This window comes from Trichechus manatus, unplaced genomic scaffold (assembly GCF_000243295.1).
Source record: "Trichechus manatus latirostris isolate Lorelei unplaced genomic scaffold, TriManLat1.0 scaffold00092, whole genome shotgun sequence".
Lineage (NCBI taxonomy): Eukaryota > Metazoa > Chordata > Mammalia > Sirenia > Trichechidae > Trichechus > Trichechus manatus.
This window is the reverse complement of record NW_004444028.1, coordinates 1,128,844-1,153,806: the sequence shown is the minus strand read 5'-3', so window position 1 is coordinate 1,153,806 and position 24,963 is coordinate 1,128,844. Positions and strand designations below refer to the sequence as shown.

The 24,963-nt window shown below is 40.2% G+C and overlaps 1 protein-coding gene across 2 annotated transcripts in view; it reads right to left on the bottom strand.

The window, feature by feature from the left end:
* P3H2 (prolyl 3-hydroxylase 2) overlaps positions 1 to 24,963 on the bottom strand; it is a 177,114-nt gene that overhangs the window by 11,283 nt on the left and 140,868 nt on the right. For both annotated transcript variants that reach the window (XM_023736769.1, XM_023736770.1), the window contains exons 5-14: positions 20,764 to 20,895; positions 18,279 to 18,421; positions 17,856 to 17,945; positions 15,506 to 15,546; positions 14,305 to 14,399; positions 7,783 to 7,910; positions 6,516 to 6,611; positions 5,815 to 5,965; positions 4,479 to 4,596; positions 2,435 to 2,510 (exon numbers count right to left, since the gene is read on the bottom strand). In XM_023736769.1, the coding sequence (XP_023592537.1) occupies positions 2,435 to 2,510; positions 4,479 to 4,596; positions 5,815 to 5,965; positions 6,516 to 6,611; positions 7,783 to 7,910; positions 14,305 to 14,399; positions 15,506 to 15,546; positions 17,856 to 17,945; positions 18,279 to 18,421; positions 20,764 to 20,895 (1,070 nt within the window). The remainder of the gene's footprint in view (positions 1 to 2,434; positions 2,511 to 4,478; positions 4,597 to 5,814; positions 5,966 to 6,515; positions 6,612 to 7,782; positions 7,911 to 14,304; positions 14,400 to 15,505; positions 15,547 to 17,855; positions 17,946 to 18,278; positions 18,422 to 20,763; positions 20,896 to 24,963) is intronic.

The following is a 24,963-nucleotide window of genomic DNA, read 5'->3' as shown; positions in this document are numbered from 1 at the left end:
AATTTTTTTTTAATGGGAAGGAGGTACGCATTGGCTAACCTGAAAATTTTAATTATCTATAGGATGTCATAAAAAGTATCCACGATGTGCATTAACCTTAAGTAAAACTGATTTTGGAAAATAAATCCACCCTCAACTTGAGGCTCTTGGAATATATATACACATGGAGCCCTTGTGGCGCAGTGGTTAAGAGCTTGGCTGCTAACCAAAGATGGGTTTCTATGGGGCAGTTCTACTCTGTCCTATAGGGTCGCTATGAGTCGGAAGCAACTCAATGGCAACAGGTATATATATATATATATACACATACATTTAAGTCTGTTTTCTTTTTATTTGGGGGGTAAGCTTTTAGTGCTTGTGACTGTTTTTTTAAAAGAGTTAAATATTTTTGTTAAGATTAGGTATGTCTTAAAAGGGAGTGTTATCTGATTTCAAATCTTTAAAAAGCAGAATTCCATTTAACTTATATTCAACAATTTATGAATTACTGATTCATACATAGTATTTAAAAGGAGTCTTGGTGACGCAGTGGTTAAGCGCTCCACTGCCAACCGAAAGATTGGTGGTTTGAGCCTACCAGCTGCTCTGTAGAAAAAGATGGGAGAGTTTGCTTCTGTAAAGATTACAAACTCAGAAACCCTCTGGGGCAGTTCTCCTCTGTCATCTACGGTCCTTTGAGACAGAATGGACTGATGGCAATGGGTTTTTAAGCAGTGCTTGCCTTGAAATTGGAGCCCTGGTAGCGCAGTGGTTAAGATCTCAGCTGCTAACCAAAAAGTCAGTAGTTCAAATCCACCAGCCACGCCTGGGAAACCCTATGGGGCAGTTCTACTCTGTCCTCTAGGGTCGCTATGAGTCTGAATCAACTCGCTGGCAACGGGTTTGGTTTTACTGCCTTGAAATATTGAGGGTTTCCAAATTTGGCCACTAGAGGGAGTAGAAGCAAAGAAATCTTTTCCGCCCCCTGTCTGAATTTCTTTCTGTGAGATGTAAGCATATTTGCACTTCACTTCAGTGCTAGCAGAGCTCAGAAACCAAATGCTTTCTGCACACTGACTCTTCCAAAAGTGAAAAATCTTGTATGGGGATTTTAAACTCCCACCCAGATCATCCATCTCTGTTTAATTTCCCAGGTCATGAAGTATCACAATATTCCTAGGTGAATATTTAAGCCATTTACAGAAAGGGTGATACACCACGACCTTTCTAGCATATTTTACTGCATTAAACTGTAGGAATTTTCTTTTTCATTATCACAATGTTTCTGAACAAGTTTAGCAGGAATCCTCATAGGATTCACCTTGAAACCCAGAAATATATAGTTTTTATCTCATTTTCTGAGACCCTAGTACCATGTCAGGGATGACATATGGCTATTTCACTACTGAGAAAAGAGTGCAAAATATGTGTGGAAAGTCAAAAAACTCAGAACAAGTTCTGAAAATAGCTTCTGATAAGGGGCAGATTCAGCGGTAAGCAAGGTGTTCTCAGACTCCGTTGCACTTACCTACTAACCTGTACTGCACTTTGCAAACCAGGTGAAATTGTACGTACAGGTTAGATTAGCCCCTCAGTTGGAAAACCTGTTTTCTACAATGGTCTGTACTCTTTAGCTTCAAGACCAACGCATGCTAGCTGTGTAGTCTATAAGCTCTAGGTAAACTGGTTTTCCAAAGGCATGGGTTGGCTTAGGAAGATGGCGCGTGAATTTAACTTTTGATTTTTACCCATGAAGTTGCATTTAGAATCTCGTGCAAAGCTAGCCAGATATAGCATATATTTATACACACACACACATATATATGTGTATATATATATAGATAGGTAGATAGTCTATACATGTACATAGAAACCAAAACCTGTTGCCTTTGAGTCTATTCCGACTCACAGCGACCATATAGAACAGAGTAAACTGCCCCATAGGGTCCCAGTGAGTGGGAATCAACTCGATGGCAACAGGTTATTTATATATACATATATGTGTATATATATATCATATTTATCATGTTCGAAACTAAGGGTTAGGAGGCCAGAACACCAGGTTACTTGAAAGCCATCTATAAAATCACTTGACTTGCCCTAGGCTGGAATGTCTTAGGAACTGATGATTTTAAGTTTCTATCAGTTTAACTGGCAAAGACTCGGAAGACCTAGGTTCTCACTGCAACTCTAACACTATCTAGCTATATGATCATACGCAAATCCTTAATCTTTTTATTCTTTAATTTACCCATCCATAAAATGGACCTGAAGATTTATGGATGCTTCCATTTCTAACATTTTATGATCTATACGTTCACTGGGACTCTCTTGACCCTCTGAATTCCTGACCTCAGAAGTGTGTGTGAAAGCTGGCGGCCTGTGAGTTCTTGGGAAATAGCAAAAGCAAAGTTAAAGCTACGACAAAGAAATGTAAAGAAACAGGTGTACTTACCGTCACTGTCTTAGCATCCATCTCCGTGAAGATGAACTCTCCTCCTTCAAAGTCATCATTCACATAGAGGAGAGCACTATGGGAAGAGAGGGAACACTCTAGTGAGGTCGTGTGCCTCAACCGTGACCATGAGCACTACCTTCTTGGGGCAATTCCCGCTGCACCTTTCCCAGCTAGTCACTGATCAGAACCAATGGCTCTGCTGAGTGTGAGTGTGACTAGTGTGAAACTGGAACCATCAGACACCTTTCCAGCCTCCCACCAGGCAGAATCTAGATGGGAGAGTAGAAGACAGCCATGTCTTAGCAATGTCTGTGTCTCTTCATTCCCGTCAACAAGCATTCCTAAGCACCAAGTATATGCCAGGTGCTGTGATAAGGACTGGGAGTGGTGTAGGCTCGGAAAGGTGAGTACAGAAGTAAGTTAAATGCTATACTGATTAGCTGGAGGTGGTATAAAGTGGTGGCAACTAATAATAACTAACATATAGAGAGCACTTTCTAGGCGGCAGGCACTTTGCACAATAACGAATGTAGATGTTTAGTAACTTGCCTAGAATTGAGCTAGGGTTCAAGCCTAGGTGGACTCCAAAGCTCCCTCCTACCCCCGAAAAAAACAAACAAAAAAAAAACAAGCCTCAAGTCAATTCTGACTCATAGCAACCTTACTTGACAAGAGAAGAGCTGCCCCAAAGGGTTTCCAAGGCTGTAATCTTTACTGAAGCTGACTGCCAGATCCCTGTCCTGTGGAGAGGCTGGTGGGTTAGAACTGCCGACCTTTCTGTTAGCAGCTTAACCACTGCATCACCAGACTCCTCCTCTTAAGCCCACCAGGGTTCAAATCTCGGTTTATTACTTGCTAGCTATGTGAGCCTGGCCAATTTATTTAATCTCTCTAAGCCTCAGTTTCTTCATCTATAAAATGAGAACAAAAATCCCTTCTTCCTAAGGGTGTCTGAGGACTAAATGACACATTTCCCATAAGACACACAGTTTTGCTCACAGTTGAAAAACTGATATCAGCCATTGTTGTCATTACATGCTTACAACAACAGTAGCATCGTAAAATACTAAAGACTGGTGATGAACTGGCCGGGCTAAATGGTAAATTTCCTTAGAGCTAGATATTGAAGCAACTGACCCTTCTAGCCCCTCCGGGAAGCACCGATGTAGTCTGTCTGGCTCATGCTCCTGAAGCATGCATTTATTCTACTTATGTCAAAACTTTAATCATACTTCAAAGCTCATCTCACATTTCACCTCCTCCACGGAAAACTTAATCAAATTTAATCTAGCCCTCTGAACCTACCCATACTACTTACAGCTCCCTGTTTCCCATATATAACAGTAACTCTAAACAATGTTTTGGTTTTTTCCCCTAACTAACTGGGTCGCTATGAGTCGGAATTGACTCAACGGCAGCCGGTTTGGTTTGGGTTTTAACTGGAGAGCTCCTTGTGGGCTAGCCTAGCCTTGCAGATAGGGGGCGCTCAGTAAATGTCTCTGTAGAGAGCCCAGTGTAATCACAATTAATAAGCTATTATATACATAGTGACTACAACCCCGACTCTTCCCTTTACACACCAAAATATCTATTTCAACAATAGAAAACATCGTTTCTTCTGACTGGTTCCTTGTTTATAAAGTGCAGACAGACTTCTTCATGCACGTGGATGAGACATAAGTGACAAGATCCCTGAGTATCGAGACACACGCCCTTGTGCTCTCAGACTGAGACAGACGTGGACAAGGAATATGTTTCAGTGAGAGCCGAGAAGTGTTAAAGGAAAAAAGAAATCAACTTTTTATATTAAAACAAAAATGTACACCGTGGAACAGGATGCAAAATGGGCATGATTTTTAAGATTAAAACCACGAGATGATAAAGGCATTTCTTATTTGTGCTGGCTCTTCCAGAGATGACCTGAGAGTCTGGGATTCACAGAGGTGAATATGATAATAAGCAACAGAGCAGCTTTTAGATTCTATGGGTTTTTGTTAACCGCGGCAGGAAAGCTTGGTTTCAAAGTGCCTGCTGGCGGTACCTATAGTCCCGGAACGTGTAAGCCGGAGGCTCCTTCCAGCATTCATTGGCCTCTGGATCCAGCAGACAGTTGTCGGCATGAATGGGGTGACTGAGGTCATTTCTTCTATCTTGCTGACCTGCCAGAAAAGGGGACAGGGAAGGATGAGCGATGGAATGTGGTAACCTCCACAGCAAAGCTGACAGTCTGTCTTCTCCCATTCCTGGTGTCTGTTGCAAATCTAGGGGGACAGAAGGCAGGGCAGAATAAATGAAAGAACGCTGGGCAGGCAGTTGAAGACTCTGGTCCAGCTTTAGCATTAACTTGATGTGAAACCTTCGGCAAGTCACACTTGTGGGTACAACTCTAAAAGTGCTCTTATACGAAGATGCTATATATAAATTCTGGAGCCCTGGTGGCACAGTGGTTAAGAGCTACAACTGCTAATCAAAAGATCAGCAGTTTGAATCCACCAGCGGCTTCTTAGAAATCCTATGGGGCAGTTCTACTCTGTCCCACAGGGTCGTTATGAGTCAGAACTGACTCGACAGCAACGGGTTTTTAGGTTTTTATATAAATTCTATGCATTTCATGGGTTTTACTTCACGTGCAGCAGCAAATACATGAGGATGCAATGAGAATGTAGAATAAAAATTATTTTAGTTCAGCTGCAATTTCACAAGCGTAGAAGTCCTCTCCCGAGACGTTATTCTTCCCTTCCGACTCAGCAGGAAGTAGGAGAGGACATACAGAATAAACCATGACAAGCAGGCAGTGAGGCGGTCTCTGTCTTTTTAAGAACGTTTCTCTCAACAATCCCTTCATTTTCACTGATTCCATTCAATGCTTGTGGACATAATAAGCCAAAATCCTAACCGGCAGCCATCGAGTCGATTCTGACTCATGGTGACCATACAGTACAGAGTAGAACTGCCCCATAGGGTTTCCAAGGAGCGGCTGGTGGATTCAAACTGCTGATCTTTTGGTTAGCAGCCAAGCTCTTAAGCACCGCGCCACCAGGGCTCCTGTGGACATAATGGTGACTGTAATTTCCTGGTTTCTGGTTCTCCAGAAAGAGAAACCTAGTAGTGAAGAAAACGTTTTTTGCATGACAGGAAAGTAGAAGTGGGGTTGAAAAAGAAAACAGGCATAAGTGAGGGGCTTCTGGAACTTCAAGTGACCAAAGTGGAGAAAATGAGGGAAGGAAGGAGTAAGAGTTAGGGAGCTTCCTTGGCTTTAGGACATTAGCACTCTTCTAATCTCTTAGTCTAAAACGCAACAGAGCTTTGCTTTGCATTGTTTTCCTTCCCATTGCATTGTGGGGAGAGCACAACAAGTTCGGACACTGGAATCTCACCAGCCAGAGCTGTTCGGCAGACCATGTGCGTGTAGGAAAAGTACAGGGTTGAGTTCAACATGAAGTAGGATTCTACAATCTTTCGAGCCTTCTCGCTGATGTCATAGAACAGACGGGCACTCTTCAGTGGGACCCGGCCTTCATAACCAAACTGAAGAAAAAGAAGAACATTAGAAACCACGGAGTTGATTGAAGGGCTTGAGAAAACAGACCCTAGGTTTCATTAAACCAATATACTATGGCTTGTCTCTGTGTTGACTAATGGGAATGTACACACTTGTGGATTTGGTTTAGGACAATAAGTCAATAAAGTAAGCTCTTCCCAGCTGCACAGGGAAGTTAATCACTCCTACCTCTCTTCTCTCATAGAACTTTCTTCATTCCTCTCTGACAACACCTTTTGCAGCAGATGGTAATTACTCGTTTGGGTATGTTTTCACTATTAGACCATCAGCTCTTTGAGGACAGGGGTTGCACCTTATTTGTCAGGTACGAAGTTAGGAAATGTAAAGTTTGGTAAATGGATGCCAGATGAGGAATGGATGAATAAGAACAATGAAGGTGCCGTTCCATACTACGCTCCCTTCAATTGTCCTGGAAAGTGGAGATTTTAAACTCTCCTCTTCCCTATATCTGTCATTCACAGAAAGTCTTGGGATTGACACTTAGGAACCCAAACCCAATAGAAGTGAAGACTTTACCTTGAGGGCCTTCAGGACAGTTGCACCTTCAAACTTTTCATTGGGAGTATGGGGTGAAGTCTTTCCTCTGTATCCATCACCAACAAGCATGATTCCCTGGAAGCAAAATACAAGATGTTTTATCAAGGGCAACTATGGAGTCATCAGGTCTCCCTTTTTGCCTTGGCTGCCAGAAAACTGAGAACCAAAGTCAATACTCAGACCCATGCCCAGCTGATTACAGGTTCCTGGTATAATTAATTTTCCCAATCAAAAGCGGTATCTTTATTTAAACTTAACATTTTCAGTATAAACTACAGCCTCTTTTTTTGTAGAAATGGGTAGCATGTAAATGATTAATATGTTGCTTAATTATTGACTAAAAATACTTACGTTTTTATGGCTCTCTCTGTTTTTCAGGGCATTTATATTTTTGTTGGATTTTCCCGGTGACATTATACTACAGGGAACATGCTGCGTGGCTATTTGTTTAGGAATTAAGTCTTTAACAAGTGGTGGTACACGTATGTTCCAGCTACAGTTTCTGCCCCTGGAGATTTACTGATAGGCATTGGAGCCACTTTAGTATGTCCTGGCGTTGTAGTGGATACTGGTGCAACTACCAAAAAACAAGGAAGTTGTTCTGCACCACATTTGAGTGCTGAGAGCGACTGGTATGAGGGGATGCTTCCCGGAGGAGTGATTGCATGAAACCTTTACATCTTTTGGCTTCTGTACAGTGAGATAAGGCTTGCAAGTATGTTTACTATTTCCTTTGTGTTACTGGGAAGCTATGGTTACCAGCTTTCAAAAATATTCAAGTAAATGTGTTATTTTGGTGGTGAAAATAGTTTGTAATGCACTTCCTGGGCCTTGGGACAGATATGTCCTGCATATGTGATGTGCTTCATGGAACATGGAACATGGAAACGATATGGCCCACTTGCAACTGGCACCCCATTTTTTCAAATAATAAAAAAACTACCAACAAACAATGATTTAGCAACCATTCCATTAGTGAAAAAACATGGCATCACCAAAAACAGCATCACCCCCAAAAATAATTCGCCCATGATTCACCCAGATGCCACCTGAACAAAACTAAAATCATCCCATCCCAAAGGCTATGAACGTGCCTCTGTAATCAATGTCCCTGTCCTAAAGACAGTGAAATTTTGGGTCTTGTTCCCTGGCTCCAAATGAGACCAGGACCAAAATGGCGCCAAAGCACCACCAGGCTGAGGCCAGGCCAGCAGAGTTGGACTCCCCTCCCTCTTCCAGTTCTCACACTGGCCACGCTGTGGAGCTCCCGGCACTGTTCTTCCGACAGGACGTTATCCAAGAGAACTCGTTGAGTCCCATTCAGCTGCTCCGAGTTATAGACGAATGTGATATTCTCGTAGAGCAGAGGGCCACCTGAAAGGACAGAGTACATTCCCCTCCCTGTTACCTTGTCTCCAGGGGGGAAGCCCAGAACACTCATCGCTTTCAATGCACGGTTCTGGGAGGGTCAGTTTCTTCATGAATATTTAGGAATGCAACTGCAAATTATAAATTCAGAAGTTTGATAAACACAAATATAGATTCAGGAAAAAGGCAGATGTTTGACTACCAGGTTTCCCCATATGTCATAATAATATATTACATCTAAATAGTATTTGGGGGTTAATAAAGTATTTTTTCATTTGATTCCAATGATGATTCTGCAAAGTAGACTGGGTATCTCATAGGCTCCTCCTCTGAGAAGACGTCCCAGAATTCCTTGGGCAGCTGGGCTCACCCTTCTCCATTGCCCTTGGTTCATACTTCTGTTACAACATCATATGCAATGACTGGATGTTTGTGTCTCTCAGGCATGACAAACAGATCTGTTTTACTGTTATCTAGAGCAATGCCTCCACCAGGTAGCCGAGGTAGTAAATGTGCCTTCAGGCCTGTCACACCTAAGTTAACTGACTCCTTTCCCAGTCTTCTTCCCACCCCTAAAGGCCTTTATATGTTTTTGCTTCTCGAGTATTTCTTTTTCTCTGCTCTCTGGACAAATTCTTTATATTGCTGTTTTATACAGGAAGGTTTCCTATAGGCATTTTCTCTCTCCCCAGATAGAGCCCGCAACTTTATGAAATTAGACCCATGGAGGCCCTTCAGAAGTTGATGTTATTGGACACGTTCGTGTGGTGAAATTACAAAATCCAGACTTAATAAGGTCTCTCCCTCATAGAGAGTAGAACTCAAAGACAAAGCTTCTGGTCTTATGGAGAGGAAATCTGAAGATGTAACAGAGTACAACCACCTTGAACAATACAAAGTGAATAGAATGGAAAACCGTTTTTCTCAACTCTTTATCATATTCCCAAGGACCTGAGGTGGGCAGTAGTGGCTCAGGGGTAGAATTCGCCCCATCCATGCAGGAGACCCAGGTTCAAGTCCAGCTAATGCACTTCAAACCCCAGCTACCACCCTGTCAGCGGAGGCTCTCGTGTTGCTATGATGCTGAACAGGTTTTAGTGGAGCTTCCAGACTAAAATGGACTAGGAAAAAAGGCCTGGCGATCTACTTCTGAAAATCAGCCAGTGAAAACTCTGTGGATCACAACTGTCTAATACCACTGTGCATGGGGTGCCCATGAGTCAGGGGCTGACTCCGCGGTCACTAACAACAATAACTAGGGATCGGACACACGCTTGTCAGTAACAGCAGTTTACCATGGAGGGAGTGGGGATAACACAACTCCTCCTCCCTTCTTCTCCCCCGTCTAATAATGACCATCAACACACTGGAGAAACTGATGTCTACTTTATTTCTGTAAAATGCATTAGTTAAGCTGGGAACAGCACTACCAAGTGTTTATTGGTGTAGTTAGGATAAAAGAATCATAACAGACCATGATTAACAGAGTATTAAAAGAGTAAAACATTATCTAGACCAGTGTTTCTCAATCTCAAGTAATCTATGGTTAGCTGTTAAAGCAAAATATTCCCCAAGGAGCTACAGAGCTGAAAAATTAGGTTTACTGTAATGTTACTTCATTATATGCAATCACAAAACTATGTATACATTATTTATTTTTATAGTTTTATAGCACAATAATACCAAAATCAATTTACAAGATTAAATTAAAGCAAAGCCATAAAACCAACTAAATTAAAACTAACAATATTAATGAAATGATTGATCTTACTCAGCTGAAACTAAAAAGCAACTTTCAACTTGAATCTAGTACTGACTCCTCTGGCCCAGGTTCTTTTGAGCCAGCATTCTTTGTAGTTCTATGTTGTGTGATGGCTCTATTCTACACAACTTCTTCTGTTTAAGACAAAATCTTTATTCATAGAAGTGTACTGTGATACTACTTGGCCTTCATCTACTGCTAGTACATTATTTATGCTATGAGTTCATTCCACTTTACTTCTTGCTAGTCTGCAACCACTGAACCATTGACTCATTTGTACCAGCTGGTTTTAATGTAACTGTAGATGCACCCATACCTACTAAGGTATGAAAACTCGTGGTAGTACTTGACCATGAGGTGGTCATTCAGACAACCCACTAGTGGCCCTGTTTAATTTTTTTTTTTTTAATTTTCGCCAAAACTTATAAATAGAGAACTATTGGATTCTAAAAATATATTCAAAAGCCCCCAATTTCAGGACCATATTCTCTCCTTTTAGATGAATAATAATAATGATATGTTTCTCTAATGCAATGTTTTTTAAACTTTGTTCTGAAGACAACATTTCGGTAAAAAAAGTTCTTTGATCATACGTATTTGGGAAGTGCTGAGTTAAATAAAAGTTACGAAGACTTCTTGGAGCTTTTAACGTGTGAAATGGAATTGTGGATTTCCTAAAAAGTGATATAACGCACAGCAGTTCTCGTACTTTAATTGCACATAGTATCCTCCCTCCCTCCTTTCTTCACTCTTTCCCTTCCCTTCTCTTAACATAAAACACAGTTTGGGGAAGGTTTCTCTAAATCTATATAATTGATCGAGTCATAGCCAAATTAAGGTTCTTGAATATTTGAAAGTATGATCTGTAGGTTCTCCCATTTAGAAATATACAGAGAGATATCCTTTGATCAAGAAAGATATGATACTTTTAGGTTCACTGAAAAAGCAAATCCTAATATAAAACTCAAATAGAAATGGAAGATAAGACAACCTGAGGGCTTTAATGAAATGGATTGGCTTGTACTTTGCCATGTTTTCCTAGTTTTCTATGTTGAGGATGTCTTGCATTAAATATAATTAGCTCATTTTCAAAATATGATGTTAAAGTTACTAAACCTGAAGCATTTAGAATAGTGGCTACCATTCTTATACTCTGTGTAAGTATTTACTCTTATTATTATAATTATTGAGGAGCCTTGGTGGCACAGTGGTTAAAGTGCTCGGCTGCTAATTGAAAGGTCGGTGGCTCGAGCCCACCAGCGGCCCTTCAGAGTTACAGCCTTCAAAACTCTATGGGGCTGTTCCACTCTGTCCTGTAGGGTCACTATGAGTTAGAATCGACTCAACGGCAATGGGTTTTTTTTTTTTTTGGTTTATTATAATTATTATTAACTTTATTAATTGCTTGGTATGCTGTGTTCTGTTCTGACTGACACATCTTAATAAGCACATGGCATACTGGAATATATTTAGAAGAAAGCTATCAGAATATTGAAAATTCCCCCAACTATGCTATTAGTAACATACAAATATCAGGTGAAGAAATAGAATACAACATGAACTCTTAAATGCTTAAACCCAGACAGGTTCAAGGAGAACCTGTAGTAGTCATCTGCCTTTCCTGTAGTTAAACAATTCTCAGTGAGCATAGAGATTTATACAGAGATATCCATACTCATATTAGAAGAAAAAATAACCAACTACCCACCCACCAACTAAACGGAAAAACAACAGCAAGGGAAAAATAAACTCTGCCATTCAAAAGGCAAGGCTACTAGCCTACAGACGACCAGTAGCACGCTAGACAGAGGAAAACACCCAAACGAAAATAAAAACGTAGTCCGATAAGCTGTGGTTCCTGGGGTCTGGTTTGATGGCTCCAGCCAACTCTTAACCACAGCCCAAGGAGATTTAGCAAAACAACTTAATTCTTCTCTCATTCATAAAGTATGTGCTTGGCTCTGGTTCTCTGGTTGCAATAAAGAGGGATCATCTAGGAAAATACTCCTTTGCAAGGAAGGCAGCCCAGTGCTTATTGCCTGCGTCTCACCACAAGAGTAATCATCTTAGAATAAATATCACAGCGTCACTCAGGGTATCACAGGGGGCGTGCAGACCAGAAGGCCTTCATATGAGACATCCCTTTACAGTTTATGGAGTCCTGGTGGTGCAGTGGTTAAGAGCTTGGCTGTTAACCAAAAGGTCTGCTGCTCGACTCTACTAGCCAGTCCTTGGAAATCCCATAGGGCACTTCTACTCTGTCTTATAGGGTCGTTACGAGTAGGAAAGGACTCAGTGGCAACGGGTTTGTTTCGTTTTTGTTTACAGTTTATAAAAAGACTTCTCACATTCATCATCTTACAAACGTTACCATCCTTCTTGTACAGTTGAGGAGCCTAAAACCCAGAGAGATTATCTTGCTCTCCATTAAAGAGGAGCACAGTGGATCAGACAACGTTGAAACCTTGGCTCCTCATTCCAAGTCCAGCATTATTTCTACCATACCTTCACTGATTCCAGGATTGTTATCTAGCAGGACCTTTGGAAAACTGGTGGTTGAAGGAGAATGGATGAGGGGCAGATATGTACAGTAAGCTGACATGCATATTCCACGGGTTGGAGTCACTCTAGGATATAGCCCTGCGTCACTCTCATCTTAATGCTTCGGATCCCTGCAATGTACAACTGCTACTAAATACTATTAGGAAACCGAGCAGATGACAGTATCACTTGGTGGAAGATGAGAAATGCTGAAATACACTCTGTGAAGCACAGCTCCTTTCTGGCCTCCCTGACATTTGCTTTCAGCAAAACTAATACGCAAAAGTGTTTTTTTGTTTTTTTTTCCATTGTGACCTTCATATCTATCCCTGTTCTTAATTCAGATCCTATTTGGATGTCTGGTGATTGGACAGAAGGCTTTGTAGTGGTTCCCAGGGAGCATCTTAAGATCTATTAGCCACCTCCAACTAAAAAAAAAAATCCCAGAAATGGTAGAATTTGATAACCCAGCCAATCATGAGCTTTCTCCATCAAATGTAGTCTTCTGGTCTGCCTGTTAGCCCTCCTAGTCAGTGGCTGGCCATCACATTCCCTGGTAGCCAGAGGAAAAAATGCTTTGAAAGTTGGCAAGTGCACTGGTGTTTCCCAAACCTTTACAGCAGAGTGCTGACTTATTGGCATGCACTTCCTGGATGACTCCTCAGCCTGAAAAGCAACATGAACTCTGGTTGACCAAGAATCTCTCTGGCAGTTGTAAAACAGCCTGGGCTTTGTGGCTACAAACTGAGGTTCAGGTCAGATCAGATGAGCATATTTTCCTGTTTACCGCCTCAGACTGACTTGGAAACTAAAGCAGGAAAGGGATGGGCAATGTGAGAGCTGTAGAGAGCCAGATATTTTCAAATCAGCTGGAGGAATGTGCTGACCAGCTCTTTTGTTGGGGAAGGGAGTACTGTCTCCTTCTCAGGGTAGGTTTGTAAAAAGCTCTTCTTATTTTGCAATTATTTAATCAATGGGTGATACATTTTGTATAACTGGACATTTCTATGTTTCATGCAGCAGGTAAAGAACTGAAAATTGGGTGTAGATTTAAAAACCTGAGTTCAAATGCCTTACCAACCTGCTATACCCTGTGAGACTTTGGGCAAATCGATCTCCACGAGCCTTGGTTTTCTTGGCTGTGAAATGGGGAGACTTGTCTTACATGAGATGCTGTTAGTATTAAAATAAATTACATGTAAATTTGCTTGAGAAATTAAAAAAACACATAGAAATAATAATATTTGTTAAGAATTCATACCCCTATTAGTGCTGTTGCTAATAGTCCATTATTATAATAACGTTTAATCTTATTTAAAAGCTATTTTTGGTAACACTCCACCTGGGTGGGGCCCTGGTGGTGCACTAGTTAAGCGTTAGGCTGATAACCAAAAAGGCAGCAGTTCAAATTCACCAGCCGCTCCTTGGAAATCCTATGGGGCAGTTCTACTCTGTCCTATAGGGTTGCTATGAGCTGGAATCAACTGGACAGCAGTGGGTTTCCACCGGCGTATCCGCTAATTTTAGCCTTACACAAGTAGCCACATGTTTTGCTCTTTTGATCTTTGTGCCATGCTCAACTTGTTTTCCTCACTGGAAGGTTCCCTCCCACCCATCTCAATTCAATCTAAATTCCACGTGTCTGTTAAAGCCCTGCTAAGTTCCTATATGTTTCAAGCATCTGAGGTTAACTAATCTGATATCCCACGTGACCTTTCCCTTCTCCAAGTTCCTCTGAGAGGTGGTCCATTCCACACTGCCTTCGCTCACTCACTGTGTGACGGCAGTAAGCCATGTTAGCCTCGGGTACTCAACTCAGGATGGTGATACAGTCCCTGTCTGGCTCACAGGCTCCCTCTCTACAGAAACAGATGTAGACATGGAAGCACTTTTGCTGGAAACCAAAGGTAATGATAGACAAATCTGAGACATTCTTGTTTTTAAGCCTTCCTTTCAGACTTTCACAAATTGTAATAGCTTAGTCCTACTCTTTAATTTCCAAAGAAAGTTGGCTCTGTCTTGATCTGGATAAAAACTGGTCCAACCCCATTCCTTCCTTCCTCCTCTATCTAGAGTGAACAGTGTATAAGTACTTACCCTCTCTTAGGTCTCGTTCTAACTTGGGTGATGACTTTCTTCCCACTGACAATCCATGAACTTCTGCCTCCTCCACATTCACTCCAGAAGGGACTCTGTCCATTTAAAAAAGTTGAAATAGCAACTTCCAAATGAATAAAGATGTTTAAAGGCAAAGGATATTTTACCCAAGTAGTCTATGATTCCAATATTGGTATATTTTTGTTATACAGAAGCTCACCTGTCTTTCAAGATCAAATTAAATGTCACTGCCTCCACGAAGCTCTTCTCTATTTTTCTTAATGAGCGTGCTTGATTTCACTCCTCTAAATCTTCCTTGCAGCTTTTACTACAGTTAATTGCATGTATAATTTAATATTCTTAAGATTAGACTCTGAGTCTCAACAGAGCAGGAAGAAAATGTCTTGTGCATCTTTGTAATGCTCTGAGCGTCTAGTATTGTGCTTTGACCACTGTACATCACTATTTTATCTTGCAGTGTAACAGCCCGAGTGTCTTGCTTTCAAACAAATATAGTAATGAAATTCACCATTAAAAAGAACTTTTAAAGATTTTCTATTAATAAATGAAAAATAACAGGTTGTTAACCATTGTCATAGGGCAACATGTGTACTAACTGTTAAATGAGAAACTATTTTGTTCTGTAACCTTCATTTAAAGTGAGAATAGCAGCACAATTGTAAGAGCGTAGTCAATGTCACTGAACTGTGCATGGAGAAATTTTTGAAATGCTGTATCATTGGCTATGTATATTTTCACCAAAAAAAAAAAGGTCGAGAAGGGAGAGGGTTGACATGTCGTGCGGTTGTTAACCAATGTCATAAAACAATACATGCACTACTGTTTAATGAGAAACTATTTGTTCTGTAAACCTTCACCTGAAGTACAATAAAAGAAAAAAAAAATAAATGAAAAATAACATGGAACTTTCTCTTATTTGGAATCAGAGAATATTAACCCTCAGGAATCACTTAATGCAATCCTTTCACTGGAATTAAAACGAGACTCTGAGAGGTAGATGAATTACTTAAGGTCACACAGAAGTGACAGGAAGAGCTGGGACCGGGATGCAGAGCTCCTAATTCCCAGCTCAGAACTCTTGTAATTATATCTTCTTGTCTATCTCAAGTAATAATAGGTTATGACTGTAAGTATTTCTCCTCATTAAAAATAAATGATGTGTTCTGAATGGGTGACTCACCGATTCTCATCTTGTCGTCCTCCGTATCTGATCCAATAATTCTGTTTTAAATTAAAAACGCCTCTGTAATTTTATCACTAAAACATCATTTACAGAAATAAGATTAAAAAATAAATAAAATAGACACTTAAATACGCAAAAGACCTAAAATATTAGGAAACTTGTATATTTTATAAAGATACAATATAGATTTTTAATTTTTTTTAATGCAAAGGAAGGCCAAAGATGATGCAATTTTGGCAAAGATGAAAAAGGAAGCACCAGTGGATAAAAAAATAAATGAAATAAAAACATGGAATTAGCTGAGCATCCATCCTTTTGCCCAAAAATGTGACTTAGAATTTTCTGTAGGTAGACACTTGAAAGGTCCCTCAGTCCAACTCCTTTATGTTTTATGGATAACACAACAACAAAATAACCACAACAAAAAATCCAGCTTGGCTAGTTATCTGTACAGGACCATAAAGTAAGTGATATTTTTCAGATGTGTCTTGAGATAACACAATTTAAAAAAATAGTGAGTAGGGACTGTATATAAATATTAAAAATGTTACATTAGAAATAGTAGGTAAGAAAGAGAGAAAAGTGACAAGGGAAAAAATACGTTGCAAATTATAGTATTATATAAAGAACTTATACAGTACCCACCAGATAAATGAACAAAAGCATAGTCAGTTTAAATAAGAGGAAAATTACTAATAATAATACGGAAAAAAGTTTATTCTTGGTGACCTTTGAAGGAATCCAAATTAAAACAACAATGACATGCCATTTTTTACATAATATATGAGTAATATAAGTCATCTTAGAACATTATTTTTGATTGCTGAGAAATGTGTGGTAAAGTGATACTTTTATGCATTACTAGGAGTAGTAACACTATCAGAAAACTCTTTTAGGAAAGCAATTTAGTTTCAAGAGCTTTAAAACTTTTCACACCCTTTGATGGCAGAGTAATCCCACTTCTGGGAATTTATTCTATGGATACAATTCAACAGAGGGAAAAAATACTGAATGCATTAGGTACAGTAGAAAAGAAGATCAGTAATAATCTAGAATATCCAGAAGCAGGAGAATGATTACTTTAATTATTGTATGTCAACTCTATATATGTAGCTAAAAATAATTTTGAAAGATGCAAATACAGAAATTGCTTATGTTATCTTCCTAAATAAAAGTGAGCGCACAAACATATCGATAATACAGCTCTAGTTCTTCTAAATTTATGTCTTCATATTAAAAATGATTAGACGTCACCATGGGATCCCTGATGGAGCAGAAGAAAGGTGGGGTGCAGAACTCAAATTCTAGTAAAAAGGCTGGACTTAATGGTCTGACTGAGACTGGAGGGGCCCCAGAAAGCATGGTCTCCAGACCTTCTGTCAACCCAGAACTAAAACAATTCCCGGGGCTGACTTCTTCAGACAAAGATTGGACTGGACTGTGGGACATAAAATTATACTCCTGAAGAGTGTGCTTCTTAGCTCAGGTAGATACATGAGACTAAATGGGCAGCTCCTGTCTGGAGGTGAGATGAGAAGGCAGAGAGGGTCAGTAGCCGGTTGAATGGACACAGGAAATCAGGGGTCGAAAGGAGGAGTGTGCTGTCACAGTATAGGGAGAGCAGCTAGGATCACGTAACAACGTATGTATACATTTTTGTCTGAGAGACTAACGTGAAATGTAAACTTTCACTGTTAACTACAATAAACAAAAAAAAGTCACCAAGGGAAAGTGGAGAAAAGTCAGCATGATGAGTAGGAGAACTGTGATTGATTTTGTTCTTTTTGGAGTCCCTGCAATGTTTAGGAAAGGAGATCTGGTGGCGTTAAGCACTCAGCTGCTATTCGAAAGGTCAGTGGTTTGAACCCACCGGCCGCTCCTTGGGAGTAAGACCTGGTGATCTGCTTCCGTAAAGATCACAGCCTAGAAAACTGTATGGGCAGCTCTACTCTGTCCTATAGGACCACTATGAGTCGAAATCTACTCGACAGCAACAGGTTTGGTTTGGGAGTTTTGATAAATGTTTAGGTAATAAACACTAAGAAAAAATATAAAATGCTGCGTCTAGAATTTGGGAAAATAAAACGATCCTGAGGCAAATGTATCATGTAGAAAATAAAGATCTTTCTCTCCAGATACATTTGCTTTTGACTTTGGATCTCAGTTATACGGAAATCAGTTAAAGCCTTTTCACGTTTTGTCACATATCAAGTAAACCTGTTTCCCCCAGTCTTCGCTAACTCGAGACTGCAGTGTAGCATCTTCAGAAATGGGGGTGAGGAACGAAAACAAAAGGCCACTTGGTCGTTGTTTTAACAAATGTTTTCTCTTTCCTCTTTGTTCTTACCAGCTCAGTGTAAGAAAATCCAAGACCCTCTGCAGCTGATTTTATCAGTTCAGATTCCATTTTATGACGCTTCACAAAGGTAGTCAAATCCTGGAGGGGGGAAGAAAAAGAAAGACATTTATATTTAAATAATAGCTAAGTGGTATGATAAATGTTTAAGTGGAGATATTTTTCATTAGACGGTTGACAGATGGGCTAAAAGAAATACTCAGAACTATAAAAATGTCCCAGCTCAACAGATGTTCACAAACTAGCCTTCAGTGGAAAAAAATGCTTCTGGCAGCAATAATTAAAGCTCAGAGGAACCGAATACTAGAACCTTTACTAAGTTGCTAGGTATCTTTAAGAGTAGTAATGTATTTTTACTATCTCTCTGGCAGATACAGCAGAATGAAGAGTTTCCTCTCAGATCCCTGGCCTCACCTCTCTGGCCTCAATGGATTCTGGGTCAATGCTGTCATCCAACAGACTCTCATAGTAATCCACGTTGTCTAGGACATCGTTGTCATCCGGATGGAATAGAAGATAAGCCTTAGCACACTCCAAAGCTTTTACATATTCACCAACTGAAAGGTCAAGGAGTTACAGCATTAGAGTCAGCCTAGGTTTGCTCAAAAGATTTCTAGAAGATACTTCAACATGTGTATAAGAGGTCAGCTTTAACATCAACAAGTGGGAAGATTAGGAGAGGCTGGGCTGAGTAGGCAGAAACAGTCACAGATAAAAGGAGGGAGGTGATTTCAGGTATTCAACAGGTACTGCCTGTAGTAAGCTTTGGTGCTGGATGTTTTGCATAAATCATCAAAAGTTTCCACCTGACGATGTTTACTGGCAACTTATATTCTTTAATACAGAGAAAAAGAGCAGGAGTTTAGGAGTTACTTCTGATTTTCTTACTGATTTTGGGTTCAGTAAACATCTTAGGGTGACCTTCTACAAGAGTTCTTCATAGGATCCCAAATGCCATGGAGGACTCCGCCCACACCATTTCCTCACTGTACCACTCCAGCAAGTCCCCCAGCAGTGCATTACTAATCGCAACTTGCAAGGATATTTAGACTATGAACTGTCTGCTACAGAAATATTTAGATACAAAAGGGGAATTTTGAAATACCGTCTGCCTTGTTTTCAAACAGATCACAACACTGGATTTCTTTTAAACTGATGTTTTCCTTCAGACATATATAACCTGAGAGGACTCCGATTTTTTAAAAGAATGCTCACAATTAAGCAGTCCTCTTGAGTCCTTTGCATTCACTGCCCATGACATGAACACATGATTTATTATTTGCCATCAGTGCCAGGATGATGAGTAATGTTTGGCTTTAGGAAAGGGAGAGATTTGCCAAAGCAGCTAAAAAATGTTGGCTCCAGACTGTTTCTTATTATTTTAAAAGGGAATACTTTCCTTACTACTGACCTCCACATAAGGCAGCCTGATACTGGAGCTAGTGAGAAATAACAGGCAGAGCACGGTAGCGGGAATTAACAAGCCATGTGACCTTGAGCAAGCCACTTCTCTGTAAAATGAGAACGTTAGCCTACATGACACATAAGGCCAAATTCAGCCACCTAAATTCTATGAGCTGTTCTTACACATAAGAAAAGATGCTCAATCTCTTTCTCAATAAGATGAACATAAACTATAACTATATTTAGATATCGTATTTCACTTAATGGAGTCAGAAAGATCTAAAAGGCTGACAATGGATTCTGCTGATGAGGAAAAGGAAATATATTCCATAAGGAGGAAAATTTGGAACATCTATCAAAATTATGAATGAGTAAAAACCATTGACCCAACAGTCGTACTTCTAGTAACTTATCCCATAGGTATTTGTGTGTAGATGTGAAATGATATATATAAAATGTTATCCATTAGAACATTGACTGTAATAGCAAAAGTTTACAAACAACACCAAGGTCCATCAATAAGGAAACACATTAAATATAGTACAATGATACCCCCAAAAAACCAAACCCATTGCCATCGAGTCGATTCCAGCTCATAGTGACCCTACAGGACAGAGTAGAACTGCTCCATAGAGTTTCCAAGGAGTGCCTGGTGGATTCGAACTACTGACCTTTTGGTTAGCAGCCATAGCACTTAACCACTATGCCTCCAGGGTTTCCAGTACAATGATAGGCAAATGTAAATAAAAATTAATGAGAAAGCTTTCTATGTATTGACACAATTAGGCTGAACCATATAAAACTGCCAAAATTTGACCATTTTTGACCTAAGCAAATGACAATTTCATAGGCCCAACCTACTAAAAAGATATCTGATGTATATTTATAAGTGAAGAAAGCCATGTATAGAATAGTGTAGATAATATGCTACCTTAAGTGTAAAAGGGGAAAATAAATGGGTGTGTATTTGGTACTCACGTATAAAATTTTAGAAGGATACATAAGAAACTGTGGATCATAAGGCATGGAACTAGGTTGATGGGACAGGGGAAGGAGACCCGATGTGTGACCCGATGTGTGCAGAGTAGAACTGCTCAATAGGGCTTTCAAGGCTGTGATCTTTCCAAAGCAGATCGCCAGGCCTATCTTTCAAGGGGCCTCTAGGTAGGTTCGAACCGTCAACCTTTTTGCTAGAAGTCGAGCACTTCACATTTACATTTCAAAAAATTAAATTTAAAAACCATATAAAGTGTCCGTCTAGTATAACTTCCAGGAATTATCACAACTTTAAAGTCTGCACTCGGCCCACACGGAGTTGCACCTCCTGCTTCTCTTATCCGGAGCTGTAGTGATGTGAAACGAGAGAGAAAAGGCACAAAATCCTATTGCTTTGGTGATAAATTGAAGACTAGAGACGACTAAACCACAAAAACGCAATGTCTGTAATGATGGACAACAGCCCCGCAAAGGTCTTCATTGGTCATCCACGCTTTACCTCGATAGTAGGCGAACTGCAGGTAGTCATAATGCAGAGGAAGAAAGTTCTCCATGGGGGAGAGCCGGCCAGGGCGGGTGGCAAGTTCCCTCACACATTCATGTTGACAGACTAACACCTGCATGTAGTGATCTGGAAGACAGGACCAAGAAGTGTGTTACCTCAGACGGCTGAATCCTAAGCTTCAAAGTCACGGTGCACAGTTACATGGGCCATTCCTCCTCTTACCACACACTTTGAGACTGGTGACATTAGTATCCTCACTTCATAACTGAAAAATCTTCTTACAAATAAAGTAAGGGGCTTGTGAAGGTCTCCTGGTCAGATAGCAATACAGCAAAGTTGTTCTTGTGTGTCGACGATTTTGACTCACAGCGACCCTGTAGGACAGAGTAGAACTGCCCCATGGGATTTCAAGGCTATAATCTTTACAGAAGCACACTGCCATATCTATCTCCTATGGATCAGCTGGTGGATTCGAACAGCTGAACTTTTGGTTAGCAGCAGAGCACTTAACCACTGAGGCACTAGGCCTCCTTTTCTACCCAGTTATAAATTAGCCCATCAACTAGAAATTTTATACTCTGATACTCTAGGGACTGGTAAAGTAGGGAGAAAGATGAAAGCTAGAGAATTCGATTAAGCCCTTCATTTTTTCTCTGTATTCCTCTTTCTATTGCTCCCACCCTCCCCAGCTTGAAAAACAGTGATTTCAACAACCTAAAGCGTACCCACCCCGAGCTCTGGGCACTATCTCATCAAAGCAGGAGCTGAGAAAACACAAGTGACCATGTCCCAGAGAAGAAAACATCTCCTACAATCCCCCCAACCTTGCTTTTTACAATGAAGATGGAAGTACCATTTTCCAGAAAGAGAATGGTTCATTCATGCTGGGGCCAAACGAGTTCCCTTGAGGGTGTGATAGAATCATCTGACCTCATGGGTTTACAACTTCATTTACCACAACTGCCTTCTTTCAAAAGGTTCTCTGTTCAGGGGAAGTTCATCTTGGATCTCGATAATATTGCAGAGAGATCACAAAACACAACAGGAAGGAAATGTGTGTTTTCCGGTGCATAGGAGACCATGCCAGCTTTCACATAATCTGGCTAATGCAATCCCATACAGGACAGCTGAACAGAATCCCTGAAGTCCAGGGGTTCTTAACCCCAGTTGGAGGAGGTGAGGGAAAGAATGAGTTCTGTTTATTTGATTGTTGTTGTCGTCACTGGGAGCTGTCAAGTCTATTTTGACTCTTAGTGACCCCATGTGACAGAGCAGAACTTCCCCATAGGGTTTTCTAGGCTGCAGTCTTTACAGGAGCAGGTCACCAGGTCTTTCTCCTGTGATGTTGCTAGGTGGGTTTACCATGAACCTTTGGGTTAGCAGCTGAGCACTTAATCGCTGCATCACCAGGACTCCTTGTTTATTTGATTAGCATGTTAGAAATAAATAGCTAGTTGTTTTATTTCTTAAGAAAAAAAACAACAATCTTCAACTGTTTTCTCCTGTTTAGCTATTTGTACTCTTCTTTACCTTATAATATGCAGTTCTCCTAATTCCAAATGATAGGTGAAAGGAAAAGATACTCATCAAGAACCCAAGATCTGAATGAAAATATTTTTCCAAGGCAGGATACAAAAAGTTGTAAAGTAAGTGTGATACAATGATATCCTTTAGGGATTCACCAAGCATGGGTAATAAGAAATAACTGCATCCAGAAGCCATTGGTAATTTTCTCCACTTTTTAATGTCCCGTCAAACTCTAAAATTCAAATCTTCTGGGTTTCTATGTACATTCTCTTGGCTTTCCTCCAGGACAGTTTTGAACTACTCGTGGTTGACGTGGTTCGAATCGGCTTACCACTTTTAATCAGTTGTATTCTCCTCCTCTCCATACCCAATATGTTTTTAATAAGTCTGAGATCCAAGACAATCATACAGGAATGCTTTCTAACCTTCTCGTAATAGTTTGGATATGGTTCAAATATCTAAGATTTTAACAGATCTCTATAATAGGTTGTATTTTGTTTGGACTTAATTTTTTTTTCTCACTTTTCTTTATTAGAATGGTTGTGTGAAGAATTAAGGCACCTGAGGAAGGAGACCTCTGTTCTTTTCCAGCTCAGATAAACAACTAAAAGCTAATCTGTGAGAAATCGACAGTCAAACCCTCAAACCAGGTCTAGGTTGCTTGCCGAAGCTTTTCAGCGGCCATTGGTAAAGGCAGGTATAGAGGCAAACGCAGGGGTGGAGGCAGGGCACATACCCCCCTGAAAATACAAGGCAGTGAACTACAGTAAAGGAAAAGTCTACCCATTCCTAAATAAAAGATGAAGTGTCAGAGGAATAACCCACAACTGAAATGTGAAACACACATTACACTGACATTCAAATGAACAGTGTTCACACAAACGTAGGCAAATGGCTTTCGCAGAGGTCAGGGAAACAAAACCTTTGAAATAAATCCTCAACAATTCAGATATTTGTATTGATTGTAGGGTAAACGAACCGATTTGGGATAACCAGGTACGTTGCAAATTGTTCATTTGGCAAACGGATTTTCAGTGAACTGCTCTACTTTCTAGTTATGTTTTGATCTTTGTTCCTCACTAGCTCCTTGAAAAGACCTTATTAACTTTATAACCTACACGCTCACAAACATGGAGTATTTACGCTCTGAAAACATGATCAGTAAAGATGTTATCTCCATTTATTCATCAACTTATTCACTGATAAATAGTTACTAAGCACCTCCTATTTGCCCGTCACTATACTTAGGCACTGAGCCATGGTGGCACAGTGGTTAGGAGCTCAGGTGCTAACCCAAAGGTCGGCAGTTCAAATCCGCCAGCCGCAGTTCTACTCTGTCCGATAGGGTCACTATGAGGCAGAATTGACTGGACAGCAACAGGCTTATACTTAGGCACAGGGTTAAGCACTGAACAAGATGGTGAGTTAGGAGGACTTTCTGAAGGACTTGAAGGAAAAACGAGCATGACATATATAACAGATTAAAAGAAGTCCAGTTGAAATGGATCAAAGAAAAAATAAGAGAGAAGAGATGTAAACATACAGAAGGACCAGATCATGAAAGTCCTCGTTACAGGTTTTGGGTTTTATTACAAGAGCAATGAAAGCCATCAGAGGGTTTTAAGCAGGAAAATGTTGGTGATGTGATCAGACTTTGATTTTTCCAGAAGACTTCTCCTGCCTGCATACAGAGTAAACCTGACCAGGACAAGAAAACCAGCAAGGAGGCTATGATAGTGGTTTGGTTAAATACTACTACTGATCTGAACCAAGGTCGTAATGAAAGGGGTGGAGAAAACCAGGAATTTTTAAGTGCTACTAGGAGGTAAGGAAACCTGGTGGTGTAGTGGTTAAGAGCTACGGCTGCTAACCAAAAGGTCAGCAGTTCGAATCCACCAGGCGCTGCTTGGAAACTCTATGGGGCACCTCTACTCTGTCCTTTAGGTTCGCTATGAGTCACAATAGACTTGACGGCAACGGGTTTGGTTTTTGGTTACTAGGAGGTAATAGCTATCAGTTTAGTGATAAATCAGATGAGAATAGAAATTGAAGGAGACTGGGTTGAAAGGTAACTTTCTGGTATTTGGCTTCAGCTACTAGGTGGGTGGTGCTTTTTATTGAGTTAGGAAACATTGGAAGTTGGGGAGAAGCTATGAAGGTCATTAATTTGCATTTCTCTGAGTACCTGTGAAGAAGACCATTGCTCTTCATATGTTCATAGTTTGGCACACAATATGTGCTCAACAAATATTTGTTAAACATTTATTATTGAATAAATTACCCTTTGCCAATTTCTCGACTGTAAGATCTTAAAACTACGGGGTCTAGAGTTGGAAAAGTGTGGGTCTCATTCCCAGCTTCATCTTAGTCACATTATTTAATCATTCTGAGGTACAAGTTCCTTATTTAAAAAGGGGAGGGAAAGTGGGTAGCAATAATATCTACCTACCTTTATATATTAAAGATATGTACTCTTTGTTTATAAAGTACTTTGCAAATTTTTTCCATTTGTCATTTGTAAATCAATTTGATTTGCTATATCTTTTGCAGAAGTCTATATTTTTATTGTCTTTTCTTATGCCAAGAGGAGCTTTTCCTTCCCTAATATTATACAAATATCCTCCTGCATTTTCTTCTAGGAGTTTTATTTTTTTACACTCATATTGT